The 27,405-nt window shown below is 48.5% G+C and overlaps 1 protein-coding gene and 1 long non-coding RNA gene across 3 annotated transcripts; one reads left to right on the top strand and one right to left on the bottom strand.

Annotated features, from left to right (window-relative positions):
• Window positions 1-3,696: 3,696 nt before the first annotated feature.
• LOC116996616 lies at window positions 3,697-8,906 on the bottom strand. Of its 2 annotated transcripts, none has more exons than XR_004417972.1 (4): window positions 8,866-8,906; window positions 6,011-6,096; window positions 5,474-5,646; window positions 3,697-5,244 (listed from the first exon to the last, which is right to left on the bottom strand). It is a non-coding gene; the product is annotated as an uncharacterized LOC116996616 (long non-coding RNA). The 2 variants fall into 2 exon arrangements; XR_004417971.1 differs by lacking the exon at window positions 8,866-8,906 and adding an exon at window positions 6,772-6,865.
• On the top strand, window positions 8,557-11,812 carry FOXI3 (forkhead box I3). Its single transcript, XM_033060464.1, has 2 exons — window positions 8,557-9,256; window positions 10,448-11,812. The coding sequence occupies exons 1-2, from the start codon at window positions 8,557-8,559 to the stop codon at window positions 11,035-11,037; spliced, it is 1,290 nt and encodes a 429-aa protein (XP_032916355.1). The 3' UTR covers window positions 11,038-11,812.
• Window positions 11,813-27,405: the final 15,593 nt, after the last annotated feature.

Genomic DNA, 27,405 nt, shown 5'->3' with positions numbered 1-27,405 from the left:
TCTATTGCCTGCCTCATGTCAATGTTTGATCTGCATCATCCATCACAGGGCACACAACCTGACTCTGCACATCTGATGGACCGGCACCACCACTGCAGATGTGATCATCTGCAGGTTTTTGATCTTCTGTCTTTGCCCAAAGTCTTTGGTGGCTGTAACTCCATCCTTTGGTTTCTACAGGCAGCTCCAGAAGTTACTGTGAATTATCAAGTCACCCCTGTCTGCTACCAGCCATTGTGTTGAACCAGTTGCTCAGCTTGTTCTTGACCAGCACTGCTGACCTCACCTCTTCATAATGTTCTTCAGCAGCTTCTTACACATATCATATAGCCCTAGGACACCCCACACACCTATTGCAACACACCAGGTCAAATGACTTTTTGAAATTGTGCAACTGAAGAGATGAAGTGCTTCTTGATCTCTGAACTTGCCAGGGATCAGCCTCTTGCACTGGTTTTGCTTTGTGGAAATGAATCTACCTTCTGACTCCTCCAGCAAGGAGCACAGTGAGGAATTTGCTTGGGTATCAGGAAACACAGTGTTTGGGAGGTCCCTTGTGGAACCTACCAGGAAACCTTTTCCTTGTTTAGGGGATCTTTTCTTTCCTGATAACATCCATGCCTGGTTGGGAGAGTGATCCATGCCACAGCCACATCAATCCATTCTCAGCCCCTCAAAATTCTCCAGTCTCCTGACCTTTAATAGAATCATTAAATGGTTAAATAGAATTATAGAATGGTTTGGGTTGGAAGAAACCCTAAGGATCATCTAGTTTCAACACCTCTAGCATGGGCAAGGACATTTTCTACCAGACCTGATTGTTCTCAGTCCCATCCAACCTGGACTTGAACACTTCCAGGGATGAGGCAGGTTCTCCAGTCCACCTGTGCCAGAGCCTCACCCTCCTCACAAAGGATTTCTTCCCAATATCCAAACCAAACCTGCCTCCTGCCAGTTTAAAGCCATTCCCCCTTGTCCTGTCATGCCATGCCCTTGTAAAAAGTCTCTCTCCAGCTTTCTTGTAGGGTCCCTTCAGGCACTGAAAGGCTGCAATAAGGTCACCTCAGAGCCTTCTTTTCTCCAGGCCAAACAATTCCAATTCTCTCAGTCTTCTTTGCACCTTTGCTAGCAAGATCTTCTTGTCAGCCTGCTTCTGAAGCATTATAATCTCCCAAACACTGAGAATCTCTAAATCTCTTGATGGGTCATCTTTAAAAATTCTGGTAATATTTCCCCCATCTTTTCAGTCTGTTCTTCTCTGAAAGCAGGGAAATTTCTTCAACATTAATGCAGAAAACCCCAGGGGAAACTCAGATCTTGCTCTTCCTTTCCTTGCTAATTTTGGTCTTCCTAAATGCCAATCAGAGCTTTTCATTTCTGTTGGCTGTTTCATTTTTGCACTTGCACTCCCTTTTGCTTACATTGAGTCTGTAGAGCTTCATGATAGACCTGACCTATCTGTCCTGGTAAGTATTGCCTTTGGCAGTGTGACATGTGCCAGTCAGTCACAAATGACAGTTCACTCCCAAGGTCAGGCTTGGGCATGCAAAATCACCTGAAATTCCTCAAAGAAATCAAGGAAGTTCTTCCTCACCATCACCACAGGAGCCCATGGAGCTGTGAGCACCAGGGAACCTGGTCCACAGCCCTGAACAGAAAGGCTGATTTCTGTACAGTGACAAATCTTGAGTTTACCAGGTTTGGGTTTTTATGAGTGATTCTTGTTGATGCCTCTCGTGTGTTTTGCATCACTGCCTCAAAACAAGGTTTTTACACACTCCCTTGCCTGTCCACCTGATTTTCAAAGGCACACAGGATTATGCTGGAACATCTTTAACTGGCTCAGTAGCAGTGAGTTTTTACCCAAAATGATTTCAGACTCCTGTTTCTGCTGGCCAAAGCTTCCATTAGCAGCAATCCTTCAGCTGGACCACTTCCCCTCATCAGACACTGACCAACTTGGAGACACCAGACAGCCAAGAAGAGCAAACAGACTTCAAAATGTTTCTTTACAGTGGCCTTTATAGTGTCACTGTGGTCAGCTATTTCTGTGTGACCAGCTGAATTGAGACCCTTCTCTCTGTCCTGCTTCAGTTCTGGCCCCTGACTCTGCTCTGACTTTGTCCTTTATTCTCAAGCTCCAGCTCTTGCACAGATATTTACAGACTACAAACAAGTCACCCATAATATTCCCTTCCTGTAATTAATTAAAGAGAGCTCCTTGAGAAGCTTCAAGGCATAGCTGCACATTGTGTGGTGGTATCTGCTCACAAACATGGTCACAGCTTTAGTTTAAATCCCACAGGGTATTTGTATTGTATTTAACTGGATAATAAACAACTTCAGCCCTGTTATTTTACCCTGCTACTCATGATTTTATAGGTGCCATCACAATTTCATACAGCATCAATATGGAGTTGTTATAATTTCTTATTTGTGTGCCTCATTCACTCCAAAAGCACAAGGAACAGCTGATTGTTCTCAAGAACCACAATAACCTTTTAAAAAATATTAATTTTTGATATAGACTCCATCACTTCTTCAATATCAGCTTTTTTCCCTAAACATGTCCTTTTGCTTTTCCATATCAAAAGACACCTGTCCATTTGTGCCCCTTTCCCAGGCAGAGATAGCTCTGTGTCAGTGAATTGTTCTTTTCCTTATTGAACACTCCACAGCCTCAATTTTAGACTCCTTCACAGCTGGTAAACAATAATCCTTTCTTTTCCCTCTAAATCGATGACAGAAACAGAATAATGAACCAATTTCCACCAAATTTCCGTGAGAAGAGACTCGAGGATTCATTTTTCACAGTGAAATTCTGAGACGTTGTTTTAACTAGCTGGATCCACTTAATTCACCCCATGGTGATTTTATACCAGTTTGCAAAATCCACCTCCAAGATGGAACTAACCAAACACTTTCAGAAATCAGTTACATCAGGAGTTGCTCCCTCTTGCTGGAGAACAGCAAATTCATTTGACAAGGTCTATTTTCTATCTACACACACTTGTTGGCATCAGTTTAACTGCCTTCCTTTAAGAAGGAAATTAATAATTAATTAAGAGATGCACCCATACATTTCTTTCCTTTAACAGTGAAGGGCTGAAAGTCTGAGCATCACTCAATCATTTCCCAAAGCTTTTAAATAATGAGCCAATATCAGCTTTCCCAGTGCTGTAAAATCCTCCCAGTGTCCCAAAATGAAAAGCCAGCATTAAAGACCCACACAGAATCCTGGTTCAGAGAGTTCTGAAATCCTTGGCTGTGAATTGCCACAACTGCTGATCATAAAATATTTCATTTATGTGGTTGCTATTTAACACAGTCCCTAGTTATTAATGGAGCCCAAAATGCTCTTTCACCAGCACCTGAAACTAGAACACTATCTGATTTTTTCTGCCCCAGACAAACATAGAAAAGAAATAATAATTTAATACTCCTCTGTTTCCTTGTGGTGGTGCTGATGGCAGCCACTGCCTTTATCTACTAATAGTTTTGATTATTTTTACCTTAGCTGACCATAAATTTATGTTTTTCTGTTTCTATTCCAGAGTGGAGGTGGCTTATTCAGATGATTTAGGACCAGAAGATTTGGCCTTTACCTTACCCTAGAGGAGTGATCACTATAGAATGACCAGCCCAGAGCACCAAGCTCTACTTCAAATATCCCATTACACACCAAAAAAAAAACCATTTTAAAAGCACAGAGGTGCTTTATTTCAGCCCAGATCAATTTCTTGCTTTAGGCAGGAGGGAAGAAGCCCCTTGCTTTAACATTTCTCCCAAAAAGAGACAACTCAACAGGACCAAGTCAGGCACACATCATTGCCAAGTGGACATTTTTACTGCTGTAAAAATAAAACGAGGAAGGATTAAATTCATGTGATCAGAGCAAGGATTTTAAAATACTTTTTATGAATCCTAAGCCTGAGGAGAGGCTGGAGGAATGCAGGGTGCTGAGAACTTCTGCAAATGTGTTTCCAAACCCCTGGAGCGTGTACTTAATCCAGCCACAAACAGGTGACTTCCTTCTGTCTCCCACCAGGTTCCTTTTCCCCCCAAAACACAAAAGTCAGGCTTCTTTCCAGCTTTGGTAAAACCACTTCTGATACACAGAGTTACTGAAGCCTGGCCACATCCCTCAGTCCCTCAAAACTTTGAAATTCCCACTGCAACTGTCTCACTCCCAAGGTGTCTATTTAATCCCACTTTTATTAGGAGCACAGCTCCGGGTAGTTTACAGGGTTACAAACAATGAAGCTTTTATCAAAACTTGGGCTAATCAGTCGCTAACAAGCTCTCAGGAAGGGGCTAGGCAGGCCCAGGCTAAAGCTAACCTGAGGGGATAAGAAAAAAAAAGGGGAAAAAAGGGATTGGGAAGAGAGTGTTCTTCTCAAACCGGATTAGTGTCCCAGTCAGCCACAGAAACACTTCTGCAAGCATAGCAGCCAAAAAAAAACCACTGAGAAGTGGACACAGAGCAGACACTGCTCCTTCCAGCCAGGGGGTTTGCTCCCAGCAGCCCAAAGTGCTGCAGAAAATGCAGCTTGTGATGAACTATGATTTATTCCTCATTTTGTGGCTGGGTCCAGGGGATCCATGACACTCAGCAGCACAGAAAATATTAACACAAACAATCCAAAACGTTAAGCCTCAGTTTGCAGCCTGCAGAGTTTAACAGACACTGAGAACTCAAAGCCTGTTGTTGGTAGCCTGAATGTCGTGGGACGAGGGCACCTCCCCAGGAAACATCATAGAGTCTGAAAAATCAAGAAAAGGTTTGAAAACCTCTGATCTAACAGCAAAATTGAATAGCCAGAACTTCAGTCCAGTAGATGACTAGATACAGAGAGGAAGGAATTTACTTAATTCTCCATAGGTAAGGGATAAAAATTACTTTAACCTCTGTGTACACATACACAGAACACCCTTCCCAAATTCACAGCACTGAAACATCTATTGCACACCATCAGATATTCTCTATTAGCCATTTGCAGGACAAATCAGGGGTTGAGTGAAAAAAGAAATGTTCTTACAGCATATAAATAGGGAGAAATAGTGAGGAATATACTTGGCTCTAAGGAAGGGAGGGATACTAGATCTTAAATTCCATTTGAGCTGTTCTGAGACAATTCCTTATTGTTCTTGAGGGTGGAGACACTGGAGTACTTCAAGAGAAGAGATAATTTTTCCATCTTGCCTCTGAGGATGAAGAACTCATTCCCAGTTTCACTGATCAGTCTGGAGAAAGAAATAAGAGAATTTTTACTGAGCAGATTTTATGTGGACCACGGAGTTTCCACCTTGCTCCTTGCCAGCCCTGGGGAAAAAGCAAGATTGCAAATGCAGCCAAAACAAAACAAACCTACAGAAATCTGGAGCCATTGAAGGGATCCTGGTTTCTTTATCTTCCTAGTAAAGCAAATTGGAGCCAATATGGGCTGTTGTGTTCTGTTCCCCCAACACATACCCTGTGCCTGCAGCTCAGCATCCTTGGGAAACGGAGAGAGGTCCAGGTGGGTGCAGGTATCTGTTCCCACTGTTCCCACTGCTGGGCTGGGCGCTCAGCTCTGAAGCATTTTCAGGTTTCATGTTCAGCTGCACACACACCTGAGATCCACACCAGGGAAGTGGAGCCTGTACCTACATGTTCAGAGGAGCAGGGCTCAGACACACAGCCAGTGTCTTCCTGCAGAGGGAAACTGCTTGCTGTGTGCATGACAAGGACAGGCACAGCACCTAATCCAACAGTGGGACAGCACAAGGCAAAGATGGGGAGGATCTTGCTCTCCTGCAGCACTTGGGAAGCCTTGGAACACTTTCCAAGGCAGCTGGGTGGAGAGGTTTGCACTTAATCCCAGCTGGCTGGGGATACAGCTCAGCCCAACTGGAGGTGCCACGGGTTCCTCTGCACACACACCTCACTGCCCACTCACAGAGACAACAAAGCTGCTGAAACCCAGCCCCAAATCTGCTCCCAGGATGGACAGTAGCCTCAAACTCTTACCTTCAAACTCTTTTCAGTTTTGTGTTTCGTCATCTCTTGCCAGCTCCCCGGTGCGTTTCTCCAAGGCAAATGTCTCCCAGAGCTCTCTGGAAAAAAAGCAGCCTTTAGAAAGCAGAGAGACAGAGCTGGATCTCTTCATGCTCCCCTCGTGCTTTGGCAGAAGGGAGCAGCAACAGGTCTGTACTGAGAGCTGATGATGTTCCGAGGCAACACTGCACGCTACTTGCATTAAGAAAATTAAATGTTTTTACAGCCGTCACACCATCAAAGCTTTATTCTCTCCACTCTTTAAATTAAGTGTTGGTTTGCATATCCATGCCATCCCAGCTATGTAATAACCTCTCTAAAGCTATTTTTATTCCACATTCCTTACTATTTGGTAAAGCAAGTTGGAGTTTTCTGAGGACACGCATTTTTATTAGAGCTAATTCAGCATTATTTTCTAACCCGTTTCCTTTGTTGGAGGCAGAGGAATCAGCTAAGGGAAGCTCGAAGGCAGCACCCCATGCCTGTGAGGGAAACTCGCCATAGCCGGGCTGTTCCTCTAGATGGCTCTGCCTTTGCCCAAAAACATCAAATCCCTCGAGCAAAAACTTCAATTTCGAGCGATACGGCGACGCCGCTGACTGCTCCTCTCCCTCCTGCAACAATCGCAGGGCTTTTGGCCAAACGGATAAACACAGATTTGTTGTAATTTTAGAGAGTAATATTTTTGGTTTAGCTCTTCAGACTCAGAGGGAAAATGCTTTTTAAAAGTCTACCTGTTTCTTGTTCTTTAAATGTCCTTTCTAGAAGTGATTTCCCCGTAAACTGCTTGGTTTGGATGCCTGTTGTCCCGTCAGATTTCAAAACCTGCTCTATAAAAAATGAGGAGCTGTTATAAATCTTAAAGAGAAGGAAGATGAGAAGGAAAAGGCATCTTTTGAAACGTGATGTAAACTTTTCTCCTGCTGTTCCGGGTATCCAATATACACGGAAAGCTCTTTCCCCAAGGGATGCAAAATAAAATCAGCAACAGCAACAGTGACGGCAACAAAATAACAACAGAAAAAGACAAAAACACACACGAGCACACACGAAAATCCAAGAAAAAAAAAAAACAAAAAAACCAGACAAACCCCCTAAAGTCCTCTCTTTATGATTAAAGGAAAACCCCAAATCCTAATTCTTTAATCCAGTCACTTTTTAGTTACTCTTTGTCTCAAAAAAAAAAGTTTGTTCACTTGTTTAAAAACGAAATACAAAGTCGGAAATCCTTCGGCTATTATGTCCTTGCTCAAATCACACAGTGGGTGAAAATTTGGGATTGGAGTCAGCTCGGGAAAACTTCACTGGTTTACATGTGCTTTTATAACTGTTTTATGGAAGACATAAAATGTAGAACTTTTCCCAAACGCTCCTCTCTGCCCCAAATCCTGTTGTCAGACCAAGACACCTTACAGAGAACACTTCTTGTACACACCAGGAAAGGGCATTTTTGGGCATTTTTACCAGCAGAAAATTGAATAACAACTCCATTTAAGAACGGGGGATGAAATGCACATTCACGTCCCTGGTATTTACACAAAGTCTCTAAATCCTCCCGCACCAGTGACCGTATTTCTGTTGTTACACGTGTGCTGTGCCCCAGACCAGAAGGTTTGCCGGAGCTGGCCCGGTGTAGATTCCGGGTGTCGGGATCGTTACTAGATTTTCTCTGCGAAAAGATGCGCTTTCTGACAGGCTGCCCCGGAGCACCAAGGCGAAAATAACTTTTATTCACCAAATCTCGCCCAGCTCCCTCCAGCCCATTCCTCCTGCGGTACGAGCGAACACGCCGGTGCTGTTTGTTTGTTTGTTTGTTTAATTTCGGGCAATTCCTTATCCAAAGCAATTCCTTATGCAAAGTTAATGAACTGCGATCTCAGCTCTGGCTGTTGGGACACGGGCGGCAAAACTACGCTCCAAGAGCAGAGTTTAAGCGAATTCCCCCCGTGTCGTTCCCGTCGGGGGACCCGCAGCGATGCTCATCCCCCTCCGACCTCAGCGTCGGGGCCGAAGGGATCGGGGGCGATCGCATCCGTGGGAAAGCGGGATGGCACGGCCGGGGCAGCGCGGACAGCTCCGGGGAGGGGGCAGCGCTGCGGGGGCGACCGGGAGAGACCCCCGGGGTCAGGGATGGGGGGGATACGGGCACAGCACGAGGGGTGGGTCCGGCTCGGGGATGCTGCCCCCGCGCTGCCGGGAGCCAAATCCCTGGCGCCTCCCGCAGCTCCCCCGCCGGTCCCTCCCCCACGGCCGCTCTCGGGGCCCGGCCTTGCCCCCCTCCGCCTCCCCGGCCGCCGCCGAGCCGCGCTACTGGCTGCTCCGTGCGCGCCGCCGCCCGCCCAGCCCCGGCCCCGGCCGCGGGCGGGGAGTCCGGGCGCACGGCAGCGCCTATAAGGGCGCCGCGCCGCAGCCCCCCGGGAGTTTTTGGTCTAGGGCCACCGGGGCCGCGGGGCGGGGGGTGTCGCCGGGAGAGCACGGGAGCGGGGGGGAGCGCCGGCCGCCCTGCATGGCCAGGGATTATGAGCGCCGGTGAGTTGCAGCAGGCGCAGCCCAGAGCCTCGGCGCCGGCGGCCGCCCCCGCGCCCCCGCAGCCCCGCAGCGCGCAGGAAGCCCCCGACATGGCCGTGTACTGCAGCGAGAACTTCAGCGTCTACCCCCAGCCCAGCCTTCACCCGCCCGGCGCCGCCGCCGCCGCCGCCGCGGCCGCCGCCGCCGCTGCTGCCGCCGCCGCCTCCTCGGGGCAGCGGGCGGGCGGGTACGCGCTGGGGGACTACGGGGCTCCCGCCAACGCCGGCTACCTGTGGGGCATGAACAGCCCCGCTCCCTACCTGCAGGGCCCGCCCGGCGCCGCCGCCGCCGCCGCCTCGCCCTTCCTGCCGCCCGCCTCGTACGGCTGCTCGCGGGGCGGGCAGCTCGTGGGCTCGCCCCCGGCCCCCGGCTCGCCGTCGGCGGGCGGCGCGGAGCTGAGCTGGCTCAGCCTGGCCAGCCAGGAGGAGCTGCTGAAGCTGGTGCGGCCGCCCTACTCGTACTCGGCGCTGATCGCCATGGCCATCCAGAGCGCGCCCGAGAGGAAGCTCACCCTCAGCCACATCTACCAGTACGTGGCCGAGAACTTCCCCTTCTACAAGCGCAGCAAGGCCGGGTGGCAGAACAGCATCCGCCACAACCTCAGCCTCAATGACTGCTTCCGCAAGGTGCCCCGCGACGAGGACGACCCCGGTGAGGTGCCGCGCCGGGCGGGAGGGATGCTGGGCGGCGGGGGACGGCGGGGGCGGGCAGCGGGACAGCCGTGAGAAAGGGGCGGCAGAGTCCCCTGTCCCCTGATAGTCGGGAGCTGTCCTGACACCGCGCTCCCGGGGCAGCGCTATGATGAGAGCGCGTTTCTCCATCCCTTGCAGTCGGATGCTGTGATGAGACCGCGCTCCCCGTCCCGTCGGGGCCAGCGCAGGGATGACACCGCGCTGCCCCGTCCCCTGACCCGGTGTTGTGCTGTGACCATTCCCGTTCGCCCTGGCCCGGGTGTTGTGCTGTGACCATTCCCGTTCGCCCCGGCCCGGGTGTTGTGCTGTGACCATTCCCGTGCGCCCTGGCCCGGGTGTTGTGCTGTGACCATTCCCGTTCGCCCCGGCCCGGCCCGGCGCTGCCCCCCGGCAGGTGTAGGCGGGGGCCGGCCTGCCCATCCCTCGCCCCGTCCCCAGCAGCCCGGGAGCGCCGGTTGTGCAAGGTCCGGCTCGTTCGGCCCGTGATTCACGGCTCCCCTCCCTGCCCGCCGCTGTCCGGGCCGGCCCCGGGGCACAGCCGGTGCCGGGAGTGGGCGGAGGCGCGCCCGGACAGCGCTAGTCCGGCCCGGCGGGGCCGGGACGTGCCGGACTGCAGCCGCTCGGGACATCGTGGGGTCACTGCCCCTGTCCTGGCCGTGGGCAGGAGGAGAGTGGGGACAGCTGATGCCACCTCAGCTTGTCTGCAGCCCCCGCAGCTCAATGCTGCTGGCCTGCCGTGGTGTGCCAGCCCACCTCTCCATGAGCGTGTCTGTCAGCCATGGCCCGGGCACTGCCTTGCCACCCACTGCTGAGATGGCTGCAGTGCCCCAGATTCTGTGAGGCAGCCAGAGGAAGGGGAGCCCCTCTTCACATTCTCTTTAGCTACAGGTGCTGACCTGTTCATGCTTTGGGAAGGTTCCTCTCTATGTGGCCTTAAGGTTCACTTGGGCATTGGAGGGATGGAGGTGGAAATGTCCTGGAGACAGGTTTTGGATCCACGTACTGGACAATAGAGGGAGGAGGAACAGGTGCAGGAGAGGTGTGGGTTTTATGCCATTTGGACAAGACATGGATGCTGCTTACCTGTCAGCAGCAGGGCTCACTGTCGCAGAAGCTGACTTTCTCTCTTGTGTCTCCTGTTTTCCACCAGGGAAAGGAAACTACTGGACCTTAGATCCCAACTGTGAGAAGATGTTTGACAATGGGAACTTCCGTCGCAAACGCAAGCGGCGCTCCGAGCCCAACGTCCCCGCAGCCGCCTCTGCAGCCTCCTCTCTGGGGGGCCTGAAGGCCGAGGAAGAGCGACCCATCCCAGCCGCAGGCAAACCGTGTGGAAACAGCCCACCCCCAGAGCTGGACCCCTCACCCTCTGCCAGGGACCACCCCAAGAGCTCCTCTCCCTCCAGTATCATTTCATCCACCCCCAGCTGCCTCAGCACCTTCTTCAGCGGCATGAGCTCCCTGAGCGGCGGAGGCAGCCGGCTGACAGGGGGTCTCGGCAGCGACCTGCATCACAGGAACTTCTCTGCTGGACAGCTGAGCAGTGGCACTTTCACCCCTTCCAGCAGCTCTTCTCAGGAGGTGCCTTCCCCAGAGCAGCTGCAGCGGGTCGCGGGACCTTCCCCTGCCTACTACAGCTCCTTCCACCCCAGCAGCGGCAGCCAGGGAGCCCAGTACAACCACTACTACAACTTCACAGTCAACAGCCTCATCTACACACGGGATGGGACAGAGGTGTAGGGTGCTGGGGCAGCACTGCAAAGGGAATGGGAGTTGGACCATGCGCTTTTGCAAACAGCATTTCAACGTGGACACTTCCTAGGAGTTCTTCCAGGACTACTGATCTTCTCACCTTTCAATATAAGAACACCCCTTAAGCACCAGCAGAAGGCAGATGCAAAGTTTTTTTCCCTGTCCAGGAAAATGTTAGGTGGTGTAGATGGTTTGCCATCTAAATTCTGCAGGCGTGAACTGATGTTTTCAGAGGTTTCTAATCCTGAATGTAGAACAAGAAGTTTAAAAACCATAGCCATAAAGTGGTATTGGCAAGAGCCAAGCATAGACATCCAGTGAGTCTTAGAAGAGAACAGGAAAAAAAAAATGAAGAGATTTCTTATGAAGTGCCTTGTACAATGTATTAAAAAAACTCTTCTGCCAGCCATTGCCTCTGTAAGCCCTTGCTTGTGCCCTGATCCTGCAATATGCAAAGCATGGGGGAATATCCTGTATAAACACCCACCCAAAATCTCCTAAACCCCATGGAGGGTCTTCCTGTGTCTGGTATATTGTACAGCAGGGCCATGTCTTGTAAAACAATCTTCTTTCCCTGAGCTTAGTACCAAAGATAACTCTAGCCACGCAGCTTTAGCACAAGAATAAACACTGGGGTATTTTTATACATATTTGTACGTAATGTAACTCTTCTGTACATACGTTTCTATGTGGTTTTATATTTGTAAATTATGCTCTGGAGCTGTACTTATTTATAATGTGTTTTAAACTTTGTTAAAGTTTATTTTACTTTGTTTCCCCCCTTTTTTGTTGTTTTGTTTTGAATTTTTTGTTGGTTTTGTTTTTAGTGTATTACTGAAACTTTTCAGGCTGAACAACTGTTGGGAATAAAATATTAACAATTGTTAGAAATTGGCCTGCTTGTTCATCAGTATGTTTAAAGTATTTTAAAACTCTGTGGGAGGCAGGTTTTTTTTTCATATCGTTTGAGATAAAAGGTGCAAAAATTTATGAAGAATTTCATCTGTGCAGTAGGGCGAAAAAAAAATTGCTTTGCTCCCAAAAGAGACACATCTGAGCCGGTGTGCAGTTTCTTGGAGTCTCACTGTGCAGTGTGGGCACTCTTTCGTTTTTGTTTGTTTGTTTTTCTCTACGGTCTGAATTGAAACTGGCCTTTTTCAGCCCGGTTTGGTAAAAAAAAAATAAAAACTTGCAACAGTAAAAGAGGCGGGACTGGTTCCAGCGCGGTGCCAGCTAGCAGGAGGCTCAGTCCATTTTATAAATCGGTTTTTCTATGGGGATTGCACCTGCTTGCACTGCCAGGGAAGAGGTGGGAGCAGCCAGCCAGAGGGGCAGGCAGTGCTTCTGGGAATCCCTCCTGATTTCCTGCTGCTGGGAAAGGAGGATCCATCACCCATAAGCCATGACACTGAACAACCCACCCCTCATTCCTGCTGTTTTCACGAGCTGTTTGCTGGGGGCTGTGTGCAGTCAGAGCATAAATGTAAGTGTCTTCATGAGGAATGTAGCATCCACAATGAAGTTAAGCATGAAATTGCAGCTGTTTAACATACAGGCATCTGCCGCGATTTAAGGCCATCCCTGCAGGCTATTCAGAAAACAAAATCGTTGGCAGCGCCTCTGCGCTGGCTACCTGCAGAACATACAGGGCAGTGATGCAAGACAAACCGCTGGCCTGATCCAAAATATAATGAAGCCATGACGAAACATCAGATGACTTCCATGTGCTTGGGATCGGGACCAAGGACTTGCCCCGGCACTGGCCAGCCGCGCTTTGTGCAATCGCTGGGACCAGTGGGCGGATGGCAACTCCTGCCTCTCCCCCTCCCCCTCGCCCCTTCCCAGCACAGATACCATCTTCCTGGCTTTAGGGTAATTCCTCCTGATTTTAATTCCATCTCGGGTGATGCAGTGGCAGCGATAATGGGAGGAAAAGGGCACACTAACACTAGGAGAAGGACAAGGTAGTCAGTCTTGTCCTGCTTCAATCCCACCAGGTGTGGAATAGCTTTATTTGGAGTTTGGGCTGCTGAGTTTGATCTAAGAGCAGTTGAGGTATTCTCAACACCTCTGAGAGATAAAGATCCAGTCCCTAAGTAAGGCAGGAACTGCATACTTGTGTATCTAAGTGACCATTGCCAGCCTGCTCTAAGATCTTAGCAAGTCTTGAGCCAATGCAGGACACTCGTGTGTGTCCAGCTCATGTTCTTCCACTCCGATTTCTTTTTATTTGCCTTCTTCCATCAGCGGTGTCTCTGCAGGCATTACCCATAAATGTCTGAGGATGCAGAACCAATGGCAAATCCATATTGCCACTTCCATCAGCGGTTTCTCCACAGCACCCATGAACTTTTGCTCCTGAGGGTCCCAAATCCGACAAATTTGTATTGCAAGGTGGTCTGCACTTGGAAGTACGTCCTCAGCAATATCCCACGGCTCAACAGGGTTTGTGCCACTTCAGTTGGCAGGGGCATTGCCAGAACCTGCCAGGGCAGAATCAGACAAGGATTCACCTCTGCAGTGCCCAGCCCTGGTCTTGAGGGATGGTGGTGGGCTCAAAGGAGGCTTTGTCAGGTATTTGTCGAGCCATAAGCACCAATCCCTGATTCTGCCAGGGAAAGCATATCCTTAGCTGGAACCAGGGAATGTTCCAGCTCCTTCTACAGAGAAGCTACCCCCGGTGTGCCCAAGGGACACTTGAGCAGAGATCTCAGCAGATAGGCACCCAGTCTGCAGAGGAGACAGGGAATGAGCTAATGGCAGCCCTTTAGATTTCCTTTTGCCATTGAAAGAGACTTTTTAGCAAATCTTGGGAGAGGGAGGGCAAGACGATTGAGTTTAATGAAAGGCACTTAAAAGCAGCAGGGCTTTTGTCATGGGTTTAGGGATTTACTGAGACTCTCCGATTGAAGGAGGGGGAAGACAAAGGCAATTAGCCTGCTGTCCCACCCTGAGAGTCCCCACTCCCCTATAAATGCCAAGGCCATGCCTGGGTTGGGCAGTTCTCCATGACAATGAGCCTCTCCCCAGCCCGGGTCAGGCGATGGCCCAGAAGCCCGGGGCATTGTCCAGTCCCAGGGAGGTCAGCCGAGAATTGTCCTTCCCTAGGAGAAAGGCTCAAACGTCAGGCTTTCATCCTCTGCTCTGATAGCCGTGGGGATCACCCCATAAAATCTGCCCATTACAGAACTCCTGGCTTTAGGGGAGCAGTGATTTCATGCCAATTAGCTGCTAGCCCACGGACCTCAGCTCTTGGTCACCAAAGCATCACACAAAGTCTCATCTTTGCTTGTTTTCTCCACTCCTTTTAGTCAACCAGAAAGGTTTCTCCCCAACTGTGGTACCCTGTGAAACCACGTTTGTGCTCATGACTGCAAACAGCTGCCTGGTACCTCTGCAACACTCCCAGCACACAAAACTCCTAAATCAGGCATTCCCTGCTGGAAAAGGAGCACAGAGGCATTTCCAGAGATGCCTTGGACCAGCAGCACAGATGCTTGCCGGCTCCTACGTGTGGCACTTCTCCAGTTTAGCTGTGCTCAGCGCTGGCCTTATCGCCCTGCCAGCAGAGGCTGGGGCAGGCAGCGCTGCAGGTCTGCACTTGAGCTGCTCCGCACTACAAAGGCTCTGCCAGCACAGCTGGATCAGCCCCGTCCCCTAGAGGAGACCCAGCTCCCACCAACAAAGGGAATCTTGTGCCAGGGGAGCTGAGCCCCCAGCAGCAGCGGGGCTGGGGGCGCTGGGAGGGGATTCCGGAGCCATCCGCGCTGGGTTTCATCGCCCGCCAACTCCTGCACCAGTGGGGCTTCCATTACTGCCACTGGCCATGGATTGTGGTTTGCTTCTCCTCTGAAGGTGGAGGCTTTGATTTGCCCTGTCGCTCAACGAGTCCGTGGAATTCGGCCACAGAAGGTTTTTTTTAAATACTGAATAATGGTGATTTTTCCTAAATTTTTTTAGGACTGGTTCAAATGATACAACAGTGTTCTAGGAAACTACATGTATCCCTGCCCTTGCCCTCTCTGTATTTCTAGAGATTAAAAAAAAAAATCTTCATCAGACTTCTTGAGGTAAAGCCCTACAAGCCCTGCAGCTCTCACCTCACTGTGAGTGTGATGTACTTAAATTCTGTCCAGCTCAAAAGTGGAAGCTGGTCCTGTCAGTCTTGTTCTGATAGCACACATAATAAGAAGGACAAAGACTCATGTTGTAGCTTGACCAAAGGGAGTCAAGATGAGAATCAGGCCTGGCTGATAGTCCATGGAAGGCTGAAACTTCAGCTAGAAATAGCTGTGCCAGGTGGAGACTGCAATCATTGGGAAATTGTTGTTTCTCCTTGGTTTTCAGAGAGTAAAAAGATTAGTTTTATTGCCCTGTTAGAAAATCCCTTCAAAATTTTTGTTCCCAATTTCTTTTTTTCTGATTGCTGAAAGAAGGAAAACATGAATTTGTCTTTTCTTTTTTGTCCTGTTTGGCAGAAATCTCCATCAAGCTGAATTTCCGCCCCTGTTCCCCCCCCCTCAACATTTTCTATTAAAAAGAAGGTTGATGGAATGTTTTTGACCAAATTACTGAATGCAATATTCACCTGGGTAAGGTGACGAGAATTTGCCCCTCAAGGAATAACTGAAGTGTAATGTAAAACATCAAAGGTGTGATTTTTTTTTTTTTTTACCTTATACCTGAGCTATCTCTGAATCATATCAAATAATCTTCTCGTTTCATAACACCATACAATGCAGGCTAAAAGTGTATGTGATCTGCTTTGTGTACTGCTGAATGGATGATTAAACTGTCTAACCTGAGGGATAGTCATCCAGGCCTGCCTCAAACACAGTGAAGTCAGGGGAAAGACTCCCACTGACTTCAGAGGGCTTTGGAGCAGCCCCATAATCAGCCAGGCTCTCACAGACTTCAGGTGGTGTCTATGAGACTGCCTGGGGACACATAAAAGGAGCTAAAGATTGCACATTTGTGAAATGAGAGTTGTAGGCATTTAGCAGCCCTAGGAGAGCAGGAGTTTGGAATTGTCTCCCTGTCCACCCCAGCTCCTCAGATCATTTCCCCTTTCCTGCCATCCATTGTGTGTGGGATTTATTGACAAAGAAAAGCTCTCACTGCCATCCAAATGTGCCATAACAGGGACAAATCAGGTCAGGACTGATGGGCAAGCTGCCTTCAGACCCTGGAAGGGCTCCTGATTTTATATCTAATTAAAGTAAACAGCAGAGCTGAGCTGAGCTGGACCATTTCCCTCTCAGGCCAGTTTGGAGGGTGGCAGAACCCACACCACACCCCAGCACTCCAGGTTCTCCACAGAGAGGGATCCTGGAAGACACAGGGATAGTGCCTCAACTCCAAAACAGTGGAGGGAGCCAGAGTGAACACGGAGCAGAGCCAGGCTTGGGCTTCCTTCAGCAGAGTGAATGACACTCAGATGGGGATAAATTACATTCCCCATGTGTGGAAAGGACATTTACAGTCACAGCCATGTGAATGACACTCAAATGGGGATAAATTACATTCCCCACGTGTGGAAAGGACATTTACAGTCATGTAAGTGTTCTAGTCTAGACAATGGACATCTGATGAAGCTGTCAGACAACAGGTTCAAAGCAGAGCAGAGGAGGGAGGAGGTGCCTTCCAGGTGATGGAGATACCCTGGGATCTCCTTATTTCAGGAGATTGGATATCATCCTAAAAAAAAAGCTGGCTAAAGTAGGACAGATAAGTTGCTCTCTGTAGCTGCCTAAAGAGCTAATTTGGACCAAACTTTAGATTCCCCCAGGGCAGTAATTCATGGATACCTTCAGGTATGGGACATCTGTCATGTGGGGTTGTGGATCTGGTTACAAATAGTACTGTGACCACCAGAGATGGAGGTTTCAAAGCAAGACACAGCCCTAATCCATAGATGTCATGGAAGAAGAAAGCTCCTGCTAGGGAATTTCTTTGAGGTGGAATAGGAAATTTTGATGGGTTTTTTTTACTTTACTTATTTTATTCCTATTTGTACATTGCTGTAATCTGTTCCAGCACCTTCCAGCAATGCAACATGATCAGTGTGTTCTCTCTTGCCTGCTGCTAGAACTGCTCATAAAGTGTAAAGGGTTTGGATTTAGTGACCTGCTGAGCCACTTAGATGCTCACAAACCAATGGGATGGGAAGGAATTCATCCAAGGGTGCTGAGGGAGCTGGTAAAAGAGCTCACCAAGCTCCTCTCCATCATTAATCACCAGTCCTGGCTACCTGGGGAGGTTCTAGCTGGAGGTGCCAATGTGACATGAATCCACAAGAAGGGCTGGAAGGAGGATCCAGGGAAGTACAGACCTGTCAGCCTGACCTTAATGCCCAGCAAGGTGATGGAACAGATCATCTTGGATGTGATCACACAGCTCATACAGGACAGGCAAGGGATCAGACCCAGCCAGCAAAGGTTTTGGAAAGACAGGTCCTGCCTGACCAACCTGATCTCCTGTTATGACCAGGTGACCTGTCTAATGGATGAGGGGAAGGCTGTGGATGTGTCCACCTGGTCTTGAGCAAAGCCTTTGACACAATCTCCACGGCACATTCCTGGAAAATCTGAGAGCCCAGGGCTTGGTTGGGTGTCCAGGGAGGTGGCACAGTCACTGTCCCTGTAGGTGTTTGAGGAAAGGATGGATGTGGCATTCAGGGCCATGGTCTGGTTGACACAGTGATGTTCAGTCACAGGATGGACTCGGTGATCTCAGGGTCTTTTCCAACCTAATTGTTTCTGTGACTCAGATTTCAGGGAAATAGCATTTCTTATTTATCCAATCTGCTGTCCTATTCTCCTAGAACATGTTTTTGTGAAGGGCAGCCTGGCTGGATCTGGCAGGAGGTGAGAGCTGTGGTGCACTGAAATTTGCAGCTCCCCTGTCTCCAGCATGAGGGGCAGCAGTTTTGAAATGGAGTTGAAATCATTATTTGGTCAGCAGCATCAAAACCATCAGGTGTCTCAGTGGCAGAATGTTGGACAACCTTTGCTGGGCAGCAGGAGAGCAGCACTCCTGAGACAGCTGTGGTGGGATGCCGTGGCCTTGCACTGCTGAAGCTTCTTTAGGACCCTTTTTGGGCCAGAAATCAGGTTCAGGGAAACAGATTTACATCCTGATTAGGAAAATGTGAATTTGTGGCTTTGACAAGCAAAAGGAAAATAAACCACAATCTCTTCAGACAGAGCTCTCAGCTCATGGGAAGGGTAGGAGGAACTTTGTCCCTGCTGGCATGTAAACCCATGTGAGCTGATGGGGAGCAGCTGGGCTCTGTAGCTGAGGCAGTGTGTGATTAAACATGCACAGAGTTTGTCAAAAGATAATAAGAGCTGTCATACTTCAGCAGAGAAAAATTAGTGTCTTCCTCCTGTCAACATTTGCCCCTTCTCCTTGGCAGCATGGTGGGGAAGCAGACCTGACAAGAAACCAAGGAGACCCTTCAAGGAATCAGGAATGTGTTTATTGTAATGGAACAAGGGACAGTATTTATTTTCACTGTCCCAGGCAGGGAATATGTGAGCAGTGGGAAAACCACAGCAATGAGCATGGCATGAATGTTAAGGTCACTTAGCATAACTCTGAATGCTGTTTTATTCCAGACAGCAGCTGCTTGTCACAGTGTGAAACCTCATTCCCTCCCCTGAAGAGGTGACAATCCGAAGAGACAAGTATGGCTGGGGAAGTGTTACAGGCCCTGTTTTACTGCAAGGGATCAAGGAACATCATGGGAAAGTGATTTGTTAAAGGTCACACAGTGCTGTGGCAGAGTTAGGTGTCAAATCCACGCTTTGCAACGCCTCCATCACTAAACTGTCCTGCTGAGTCAGCCTGAAACACTCTGGCATGGCTCCAAACTCATCCTTCCTTCAGGAAAACAACAAATCACAACTTTTCTTGCCTAAATCTTACCTGCAGTGGCTTTACACAGAGCATGGGTGCTGCTGGGGAAACATTGGCCCTGCCCAGGAAATCCTGCAGCGTTAAATCTTCCTCCCTCCAAACCCCACAAGTGACCTGCACATCCAGGGATGGTTCTCTCCCAAGGGATTCTCATAGGGTGCAAGACCTGGTCTTAACCACAGGACAGCTGGAAATGTGCTAAACCTGCCATAAATAATACCAGCAGCAGCAGAGAGCTGCAGTGACCAGAAATTTAGGATCCCTTTCCATGCATTACAAATCTTCCCATCTTTTGCAGTGAGAATTTAGTTTGTACACTACAATATTAGAAGAAAGGGTTAAAATGCCTTATGAGCTGAATCCTGCTCTGGAGATCTGACAATCTAGTTACAGCAGTTCAGGTCCCTTCTCTACCCACAGTGCAAACCTCTTTGCATCCAGGAGTGATACCAATCTGATTCCACCCAGTTTGAGCTCTCTCCAAGCAGCAGCCTTACTTGCATTTGTGCAGCTCCATGAAGACACTGCAATGCTCTAAGAGCATCCATTCTTCCTGGTCCTGAGGGTGGAAGGATATTTTCCCCACAGTTTTTGGTGGACAGATGAGTTCCTGGACTCTGGTGAAACGATTTGGATGCAGGAATGCTGAATTCCTCCTTGCCATTAGCAACCTGTTTCACTAGAAGTAAAAGGATGCCCAGAGTTTTTGTGAGGGGGGTGCTGGAAGCAGCAGGAAGGATGGCTTCTGAATGATCTCTTTTTCTAGCCAAGTCACCATGGCTGCTAGGAGGTGTTGGCTCAATAAATCTAGGAAAATATTTCAATTTGCAGCAGAGGAGCTGCCCCAGCTCCCTTCCTGTCAGCCATCCAGGTGTGACTCTCTCCCTGGGCTCCTCTGGCTGTGCACAGCCCATTTTCCCTGCTGCTGACAGGACCTGGCCACCTCACTCACGTACAGCCCTCCACCTGCAGACACGTGTGATATGCAGTGTTTTACCTGCAAGCTGCATCCTGCCCTCCCTCCCTGCCCACCTACATGCCTGGCTCTCAGATCCTCACCAAAACTCCCCAGCTCTTTCTAACAGTGGGATTGGTTTCACCAGCTTCAGGTGTTTCCAGCACAGAATGTCAGATGTCTACATCTGAGCTAATCACCCTTTGAACTAATAGAGAAATTGGGGTGATACACCTGCTTGTATTTTTTTTTTAATTTTTTTTAGGATGTCTTCAGTAATTGATTAATTTGTCCCTAGATTCCTACTGCCAATGGAGAGATTTGCTTTAGGTGGCTCAGTTCCCTCTCCACAGTACAATAAGTGTGATTAAAGCAATCAAGGGCATGAAGGGCAGGGAAAGAGTTGTACTTCACCAGGCCTGCCCTTCAGACCTCAGAGCATGCTGCTGCAAGGTGGGAGATGGGGAGGGAAGGAGGGGTTAAACAGGGTAAGACAAACTCATCAGGAGCCATTCTTTCATTTCACTGCCCATGGAAGAGGTCCTTTTTTCTTTTTGCTCTGACACCTACAGGAGCCACTGTGTTTCTCCAATTGTTGAAGGAATGAGGCCAAGTCCCTCTTCTGATGCAAATTCCTTTGGATGCACCCTGCCATTCACAGTATGGACAACTTCATTTTCTCTGAAAGCAGCACAGGGAGCCACGCTGGGCCAGGGGGACTGAGTGACACCGAGAAATGGAATTCAATGGCTCTGATTGTGAAGTGCTGCTCAAGCAGTGAAGAGGAACAGCCCACATGGACCCTCCTAACCCGTGAGTTGCTCCAGTTGTCTTTCACTGGAAGGATGCAGGCAAATCTGCCCAGTGCAGGTTTTCCACTGGCATTGCTGCTTGGAGTCTGTCAACAGCAACCCAAAGAAGTGAAGGGAAAAATCTCTCTTTTTCCTTGCCAGGGGCCAGTGGGGACTCTGTGTTTTCCTCCACTTTCCTCAAGGTTCCCAATCAAGGGGAAGAAAACCCTCCCAAACTATCCTTTCACATTATTTTTCAAAACCTGGGGTAGCAAAATCAGGACTGGGCACACCAAATCACATTTGGACTTAAAACCCTTCTGGGTTTACAAAGTTTTTCCAAATCTTAACTGTATTTCTAGTCCTGACACCTGTATTGAAATGTACTGTATGTGTTAACTCCAAAATCTTTGTTATTTTCAGTATTCTTACATAGAGATGTACTGTATTCTTTAGTATTTAGTATTCTTTAGTATTGTATGCATTGTGTTAATATATTAATGTGCAGTATTCTTTAGTATTCTTACATTGAAATGTACTGTATGTGTTAATTTCAAATTATTTTCTTTTGCCATAATCTTTTTCAAGTTTTCCTGCTCAGGCAATAAATCCAATTAGGTCCATGCATGTTAGTAGAGAGCCAAATATAATTTTCAGCTCCAGACATTCCTTTCCTTATTTTTCTTTCTTTTTCATTCCTTTATTTTTATATTTTAATTTTTTCCCTTTCTACTTTATTTGCTTTTTTTTGTAGTTTTTCTTTTTTTTTGTTCATATTCTTTCCCTTCCCTCTCTAATCCTTCACAGAAGTTACCCCAGTACCTGGACTCTGCTCCTCTGCACGTTCCCCTTTCTTGTGTAGGCTGAAACTGCTGGAGGTAGAGGTGTGGCAGTGATGTTTGATCTTATTTCACATTAAAACTCTTCCATCCAGGGCGGATCCCCCCACGCACTCCTTCACCTTGAAGAGCATCCTACTCCGTCAGTGCTCTGCGGGAACCAACAGGCAGGGTAAGGCAATGCCTGCTCTAAGTGGGGCTGGCAGGATCAGTCCTTGAGCAGGCTGCCATCCCCACAGGGCATGAAATCTGTAGCCTCCTCCAAAATAGAGGTGAACGTGATGGCACTGCTTGTAGACATTTCGTGCCTCAAAGCATATTCTGGTTCCAGCTGAGGATGAAACCTCACCAGAGCCAGGATTTTGCTTGTGAAAAATTACACAGGATAGTCCCTCTGAGGAGGCTGTGCTGTCTCTGTTCCTGGGAGGGCAGGATTAAGCACTAAAGAGCACCTTAATCTGCAGCCTTTTGTCCTCCCAGATGCAAATGAATGGGAGTTATGCAGTGACTGATTATATAAAGCAGAGAGGCACTCTGTGTGTTAGGGACTAACAAAGATGACTCAGGTGTGAGGAGCCTGCACTCCCTGAGCTGGCAGGCAGGCTGCAGGATTGTCACTGATGCACTCACTGGATCTAAACAAATCCTTCCTCTGTGTCACTGTTACAAACACTGAATAGTTTCCTCACAAAATGTTTTGAATGTCACTAGGTGGAAACAGCGCTTCAGATCTCTTTTCTGCTGCCCATCTCTGTGCCTGGTCATTTATTAGCTCAGTTCTCATCTCCAGGAGCTCACAGGGACACCAGTCCAGCCAGGCAAGCTGTCCTACTGCAGACATCTCCAGGGAAAGTACAACCCTCTCAGTCAGGTCTCCCACAGGACTTCTGGGCATTTGTCCCATGATGAAGGAGCCAGCAGCTCAAAGGAGCTAAAACTGGGAGCAGCAAACCTTGGAATGCTCTTTGCATGGCATGTCTGTGCTGGGGACAGATCATGGAATCACAGAATGGTTTGGGTTGAAAGGGACCTTAAAGATCATCCAGTTCCAGCCCCTGCCATACACAGGAATACCTTCTACTAGACCAGGTTGATCAAGGTCCCATCCAGCCTGGCCTGGAGCACTTCCAGGGATGGGACAGCCACAGCTTCCCTGGGCAACCCATTCCCAGTGTGTCCCACCACACTCACAGTAAAGAATTTCAGATTTTAAGTGGAAGTGAAATCCCCTGCCCATGGTGAGTCACTTTTTGGGCAGTATCCATAGCAGGGGAAGCAGGAAAGGTCGTGTCTGTTCCCAAGGCATGAAGAGGTCACCCAGCCCCATCTGACCACAGGTGTGGCAGCTGGAGCAACCAGTCCTAAGTCTGGTCCCTGCAGTGCCTCCAAGCTTTCCTTTGAATAGGTTCCCAGTGGAGGCCTCCTATGTGGTGTTTCAGGGCTGTTCACTGGCCAGTGGAGGAACCAAATTTTGTCTCCTGTGGCCACAGGTACCACCACCACCACTGGTGAACACCCAGAGACCAGCGCTTCTTCATCCCTCTTTCACCAGCAGGTTGTACTGGGGTACTTGAACATGGAAAAGACATGGACAGTAGTGAGAAAAAATCATCAAACACCAGTAAAAAAGATCAGGGAGTGAGTGAGACAAGCAGAGAGTGATTCAGTGTGATTAGCATGGGAGACAAGCCAGAAACATGACCAAGAGGTGTGAAGAGTCAAAGACAGGGATGAAATACAGAGGATTGTGTTAGTAGCTATGAAACCAAATACAATCAGCTGAAGTAGAGTGGTTGCTCCCCAGCTCCTCCATTGCCACTATTTGTGATAATTTTAATGACAATATTTGCTAGAGACACAAAATGGCCCAGTGGGAGAACAGTGAAGGTTTCCAAGGAAGAATGGTTTCTGTACCTACTCCCACCTCTCCGAAACATTTGGCACTTGACACCACCTCAGTGACAATCAGCCTGCTGTACATCTCCAGCTTCCTAAAGGTCTGTGGCTGTTTCACTCTCCTCTACTTCACCCACTCTGAGCACAGGAGTTCTTTCTCCATCAGATTGGGATGTCTGGTAAAGCCTGGTAATGTGCTTCATGATTATCGATCCATTTGTCTCACCAAGTGCTTTTCTGGCTTTATCAGGGATCTTCAGCCTATGGGGAAGGACATTATCTCCCCTCTACATTAAAGGAGTAAATTCTTGTGGAAGCAAGAAGGACTTGCATTGAAATTACTGGCAGGGACCATGCAGGGTGGTGTCTTCATCAACTGGAGTGGCTCCAGCACCTCAATGTCCTTTCTGAATTGAGGAGCCCAGAGCTGGATGCAACACTCAGAGTTAGTTTGGCCTCACCAGTGCCCAGCACAGGGGGCTATCACTGCTCTGGTCCCACTGGCCACACTACTGCTGATACAGGCCAGGTGCCATTGGCCTTCTTGGCACAGATCGGCCACTCTTGGCCAGTCCAGGGTCTTTTCCACTGGGCCAATTTCCAGCTTCTCAGCCCCTGGCCTGGAGTTCTGCAGGAGGTTGTTGTGGCCAAAGTGCAGACCCAGCACCTGGCCTTGTTGAACTTCAGACCACTGGCCTTGGTCCGTCCATCCATCCATCCATCCATCCATCCATCCATCCATCCGTCATCCATCCATCCATCCATCCATCCATCCATCCATCCATCCATCATCCACCCACCCACCCATCCAGCCTGTCCAGATCCCTGCAGAGCCCTCCTGCCCTCTGGCAGATCAACATTCCCACCCAGCTTGGTGCCATCTCCAGACTGACTGAGGGCACCTCCCTGCCCTGACCCAGATCATCAATAAAGAGATCAAACAGAGCTGGCCCCAGAGCTGTTTCCCTGCAGAGCACCAGCTGTGACACTCCCCAGCTGGATGTGGATCCATTCCCCACTGCTCCCTGGGCCTGGCCATCCAGCCAGCTCCCACCCAGCAAAGTGTGCACCCATCCAAGCCATGAGCAGCCAGTTTCTCCAGGAGAACATGGTGGGAAAGACTTTCCTAAAGTCCAGGTAGAAAAAATTCACAGCATTTTCCTCTTCTGCTTGGCCTGTCACCCTGACAGAGAAGGACATCAGGTTATTCAAGCAGGACCTGCCTTTCATAAGACTACCAGAGGAGTCACTGCTGCCTCTAGACTCTATCTCAGTTCAACTGAAATCCATCTTTCGGTGGGTTACCTCGACAGTGACTCTGTCCCATTCATATGAGGCATAGTCCTGATTGTGGAATATCTCAGCTGTGGGTCATGGCAAGGTGGCAGTGTAGTGCCATCAGCATCCCAAGTGTCCTGTGGCTGGATAACACCTGGCCACTGTCAATTCCCACAAGGACACCTGACATAACCTGGACGTAACCTGAACATGCACCACGGTGGCTGGGTACCCACATCTTCCCCTGCTCCCATGTCCTGCCACCACAAACACAGATAATCCCCAGCTCATGCTCAATCAGTCCTCCTGAAACCACTTCATGGGCTTGAATTTAAGCTCTGCTTTATGACCGAGGGAGCACAATCCTTGCAAAGCCCCAGTAATCATAATACGTGGAGGCAGAATTGATACATGTGGGCTTTTTCTATCACTCAATTAAATGGTTAGTTTATGCAACATGCCGTCTTTTTGAATCAAAGCTGGGTCACTGTTAGGCTGAGGTAACATTAATTATTTTTCCGCTTGTCGGATCCCATGAAAAGGATGTGAAAATGGCCTGTTTATGAAAGAGTGCGGGCAAAGGCTGTGAGCTGATTATGTCAAACATATTCAAAGCTTCCTCTGCAAAAGGGATTGTGATCAACAAAGCATAGCCCACACCTGCACCCATTTCACAATGAAAGTTGTTAGGACCATGAAGCTATTGGGGGAAAAGAGAGGTTGCATTAACCCTTTTGGGGTACGGGATCCTCCACTGTAGGATTTACACACATGCACTAAGTTGCTTTCCTTAATCCCTCGAGGGGATCCCAAGAACATTACTCCAGGAGCAAAACCACTCTTTCTCACCTAAGTTTTTCTGTGCATTGGCTTTTCTAAGCTGGCATGGAACCGTCAGATTGATGAATTTCCTCCTGCTCGTTGCTGAGCTCCAAGGGAAGTTGCAGAGAAGAGCTGTCTGTGCTGAAAGAGCAGGAAAGCAATTCAAGCTCAGCTCCCAGTCCCAAAAGTTCTGTTCAGGGCAATCCTGGCACCCTCAGGGCAAGTGCCTATCACAAGGATCACACTGCTGGAGTCAGGCCACCTCCTTAATAAAAAATGAATCTGCCTGGAAGGCAGGAAGAGAGAGGTGTGCTCTGAGGGAAAGCTGAACTGCATCCTAACTGCAAGGTAGTTACCATACCCTTTTTTTTTACTTACCCCATTTTCTTGCAGCCCTGTTGGTTGTGCTACTGCTGGATAAGATGGTCTGAATTCAGCACTGAGCCTGGCTGGAGCAGGAGGTTGGACCAGAGTTGTCCTGTGGTCCCCACCAACCCAGGGGTGATGTTGTGATGGGCAGAACTGTGTCCTCATGAGTGCTCATGGGCAACCTTGCATCTGTGGGGAGAGATGGGACAGAGCAGAGTGCCAGCATCTCTCTCTACATGCTTAGTCTCTGCTCTCCCTTTTCTCATTTGGGTGGCAATGCTCAAGAAAATAGATTTAGAGCAAGAGTGACCTCCCTGACAACCTCAAAAGGCAAGCTCAAAAGGCAAAGTGGGTGCATTCACCTGGCATTTTCCTGCAGCACCCCAGGAAAGGTGCAAGAAAGAGCTCAGCATTCAGAATCCTGATATCTGGCCAGAAATACCTTTTTTTTTTTTTTCCCCCTTCTTTTTTTTTTCCTGTGTTTTGTTTTTGCGTGGGGTTTTTTTTGTTTTTTTTTGTTTTTTTGTTTTTTTTTTTTTGTTTGTTTGGTTTGGTTTGGGTTTTTTTGAGCTCCTGGAAGGTCACAGTCCCACCTGTGTGGGAATTTTCAGCTCCTCCTGTTGGCTGGTACAGATGAGCCCTCCATGAGTGGATGAGCTCTGTGATAAACTCCTCTGAAGCCATCTGAAGTCTACCATGGCAAGATCCACCCCAGGATAAGGATGGCCCTAAAAATTCAAGTTTCTGTTCGTGCCTCTTGTGGTTCAGCAGATTTTCCTGGCTCTGTCCCCTAAATCCTTTCTGGCCCCTGTGCCAACTCTGTATTGTCTTATGGCAAGACCTGGGACAATCCTTTAATTCAGCAAAACTTCTACTGATTAATGTAAGAATTCTGCCTTAATAAGGATGCCATAGACTAATTGCATTTGTTCTAATTAATGCTCCTGAGGGGAGATCTAGAAATGCCCTGCTAAGCATCACATAATATAAAACAGATTAAGGAAAATCTCCACCTGACTCTTAAAAAGTTTGAAGTTTTCCCTGATTCATTGCATGATGGTAAAGAAAATATTTCTCTTATAGGTATTAAGACACTTCCAGAACAATTTTCCCGTGTATGCTCATGTAAAATAATGTTGAAATAACTCTACCCTGATTATGGAGCAAAAGTAATTACACAATAAACCTCTAAAACTCGCATGTTTGCACATCTTCAGGCTGGGTTTTGGAGCCTTTAAAAATGAAATGCTATAAAAAACACTGGCTAAATGCTTTTTGGTTGGGCTCTATTCTTATATCTGGGCCACAGTAAGTGAAAATGGATAAGAAAGCAAGATAGAGGTGTCAGTGACTTAGGTAAGAAGGTGAGGAGGTAATATTTCATTATCAAGCGCTCTCAAAGATACTTTAACCTTGTTTGGAAACAAACAATCAAGCAAAACCTCCAAATACATAATCTAGCAATCCTCATAATTAGCATGGAGCA

The sequence above is a fragment of the Catharus ustulatus genome, chromosome 5 (assembly GCF_009819885.2).
Source record: "Catharus ustulatus isolate bCatUst1 chromosome 5, bCatUst1.pri.v2, whole genome shotgun sequence".
Lineage (NCBI taxonomy): Eukaryota > Metazoa > Chordata > Aves > Passeriformes > Turdidae > Catharus > Catharus ustulatus.
This window is presented reverse-complemented; position numbering and strand designations above follow the sequence as displayed.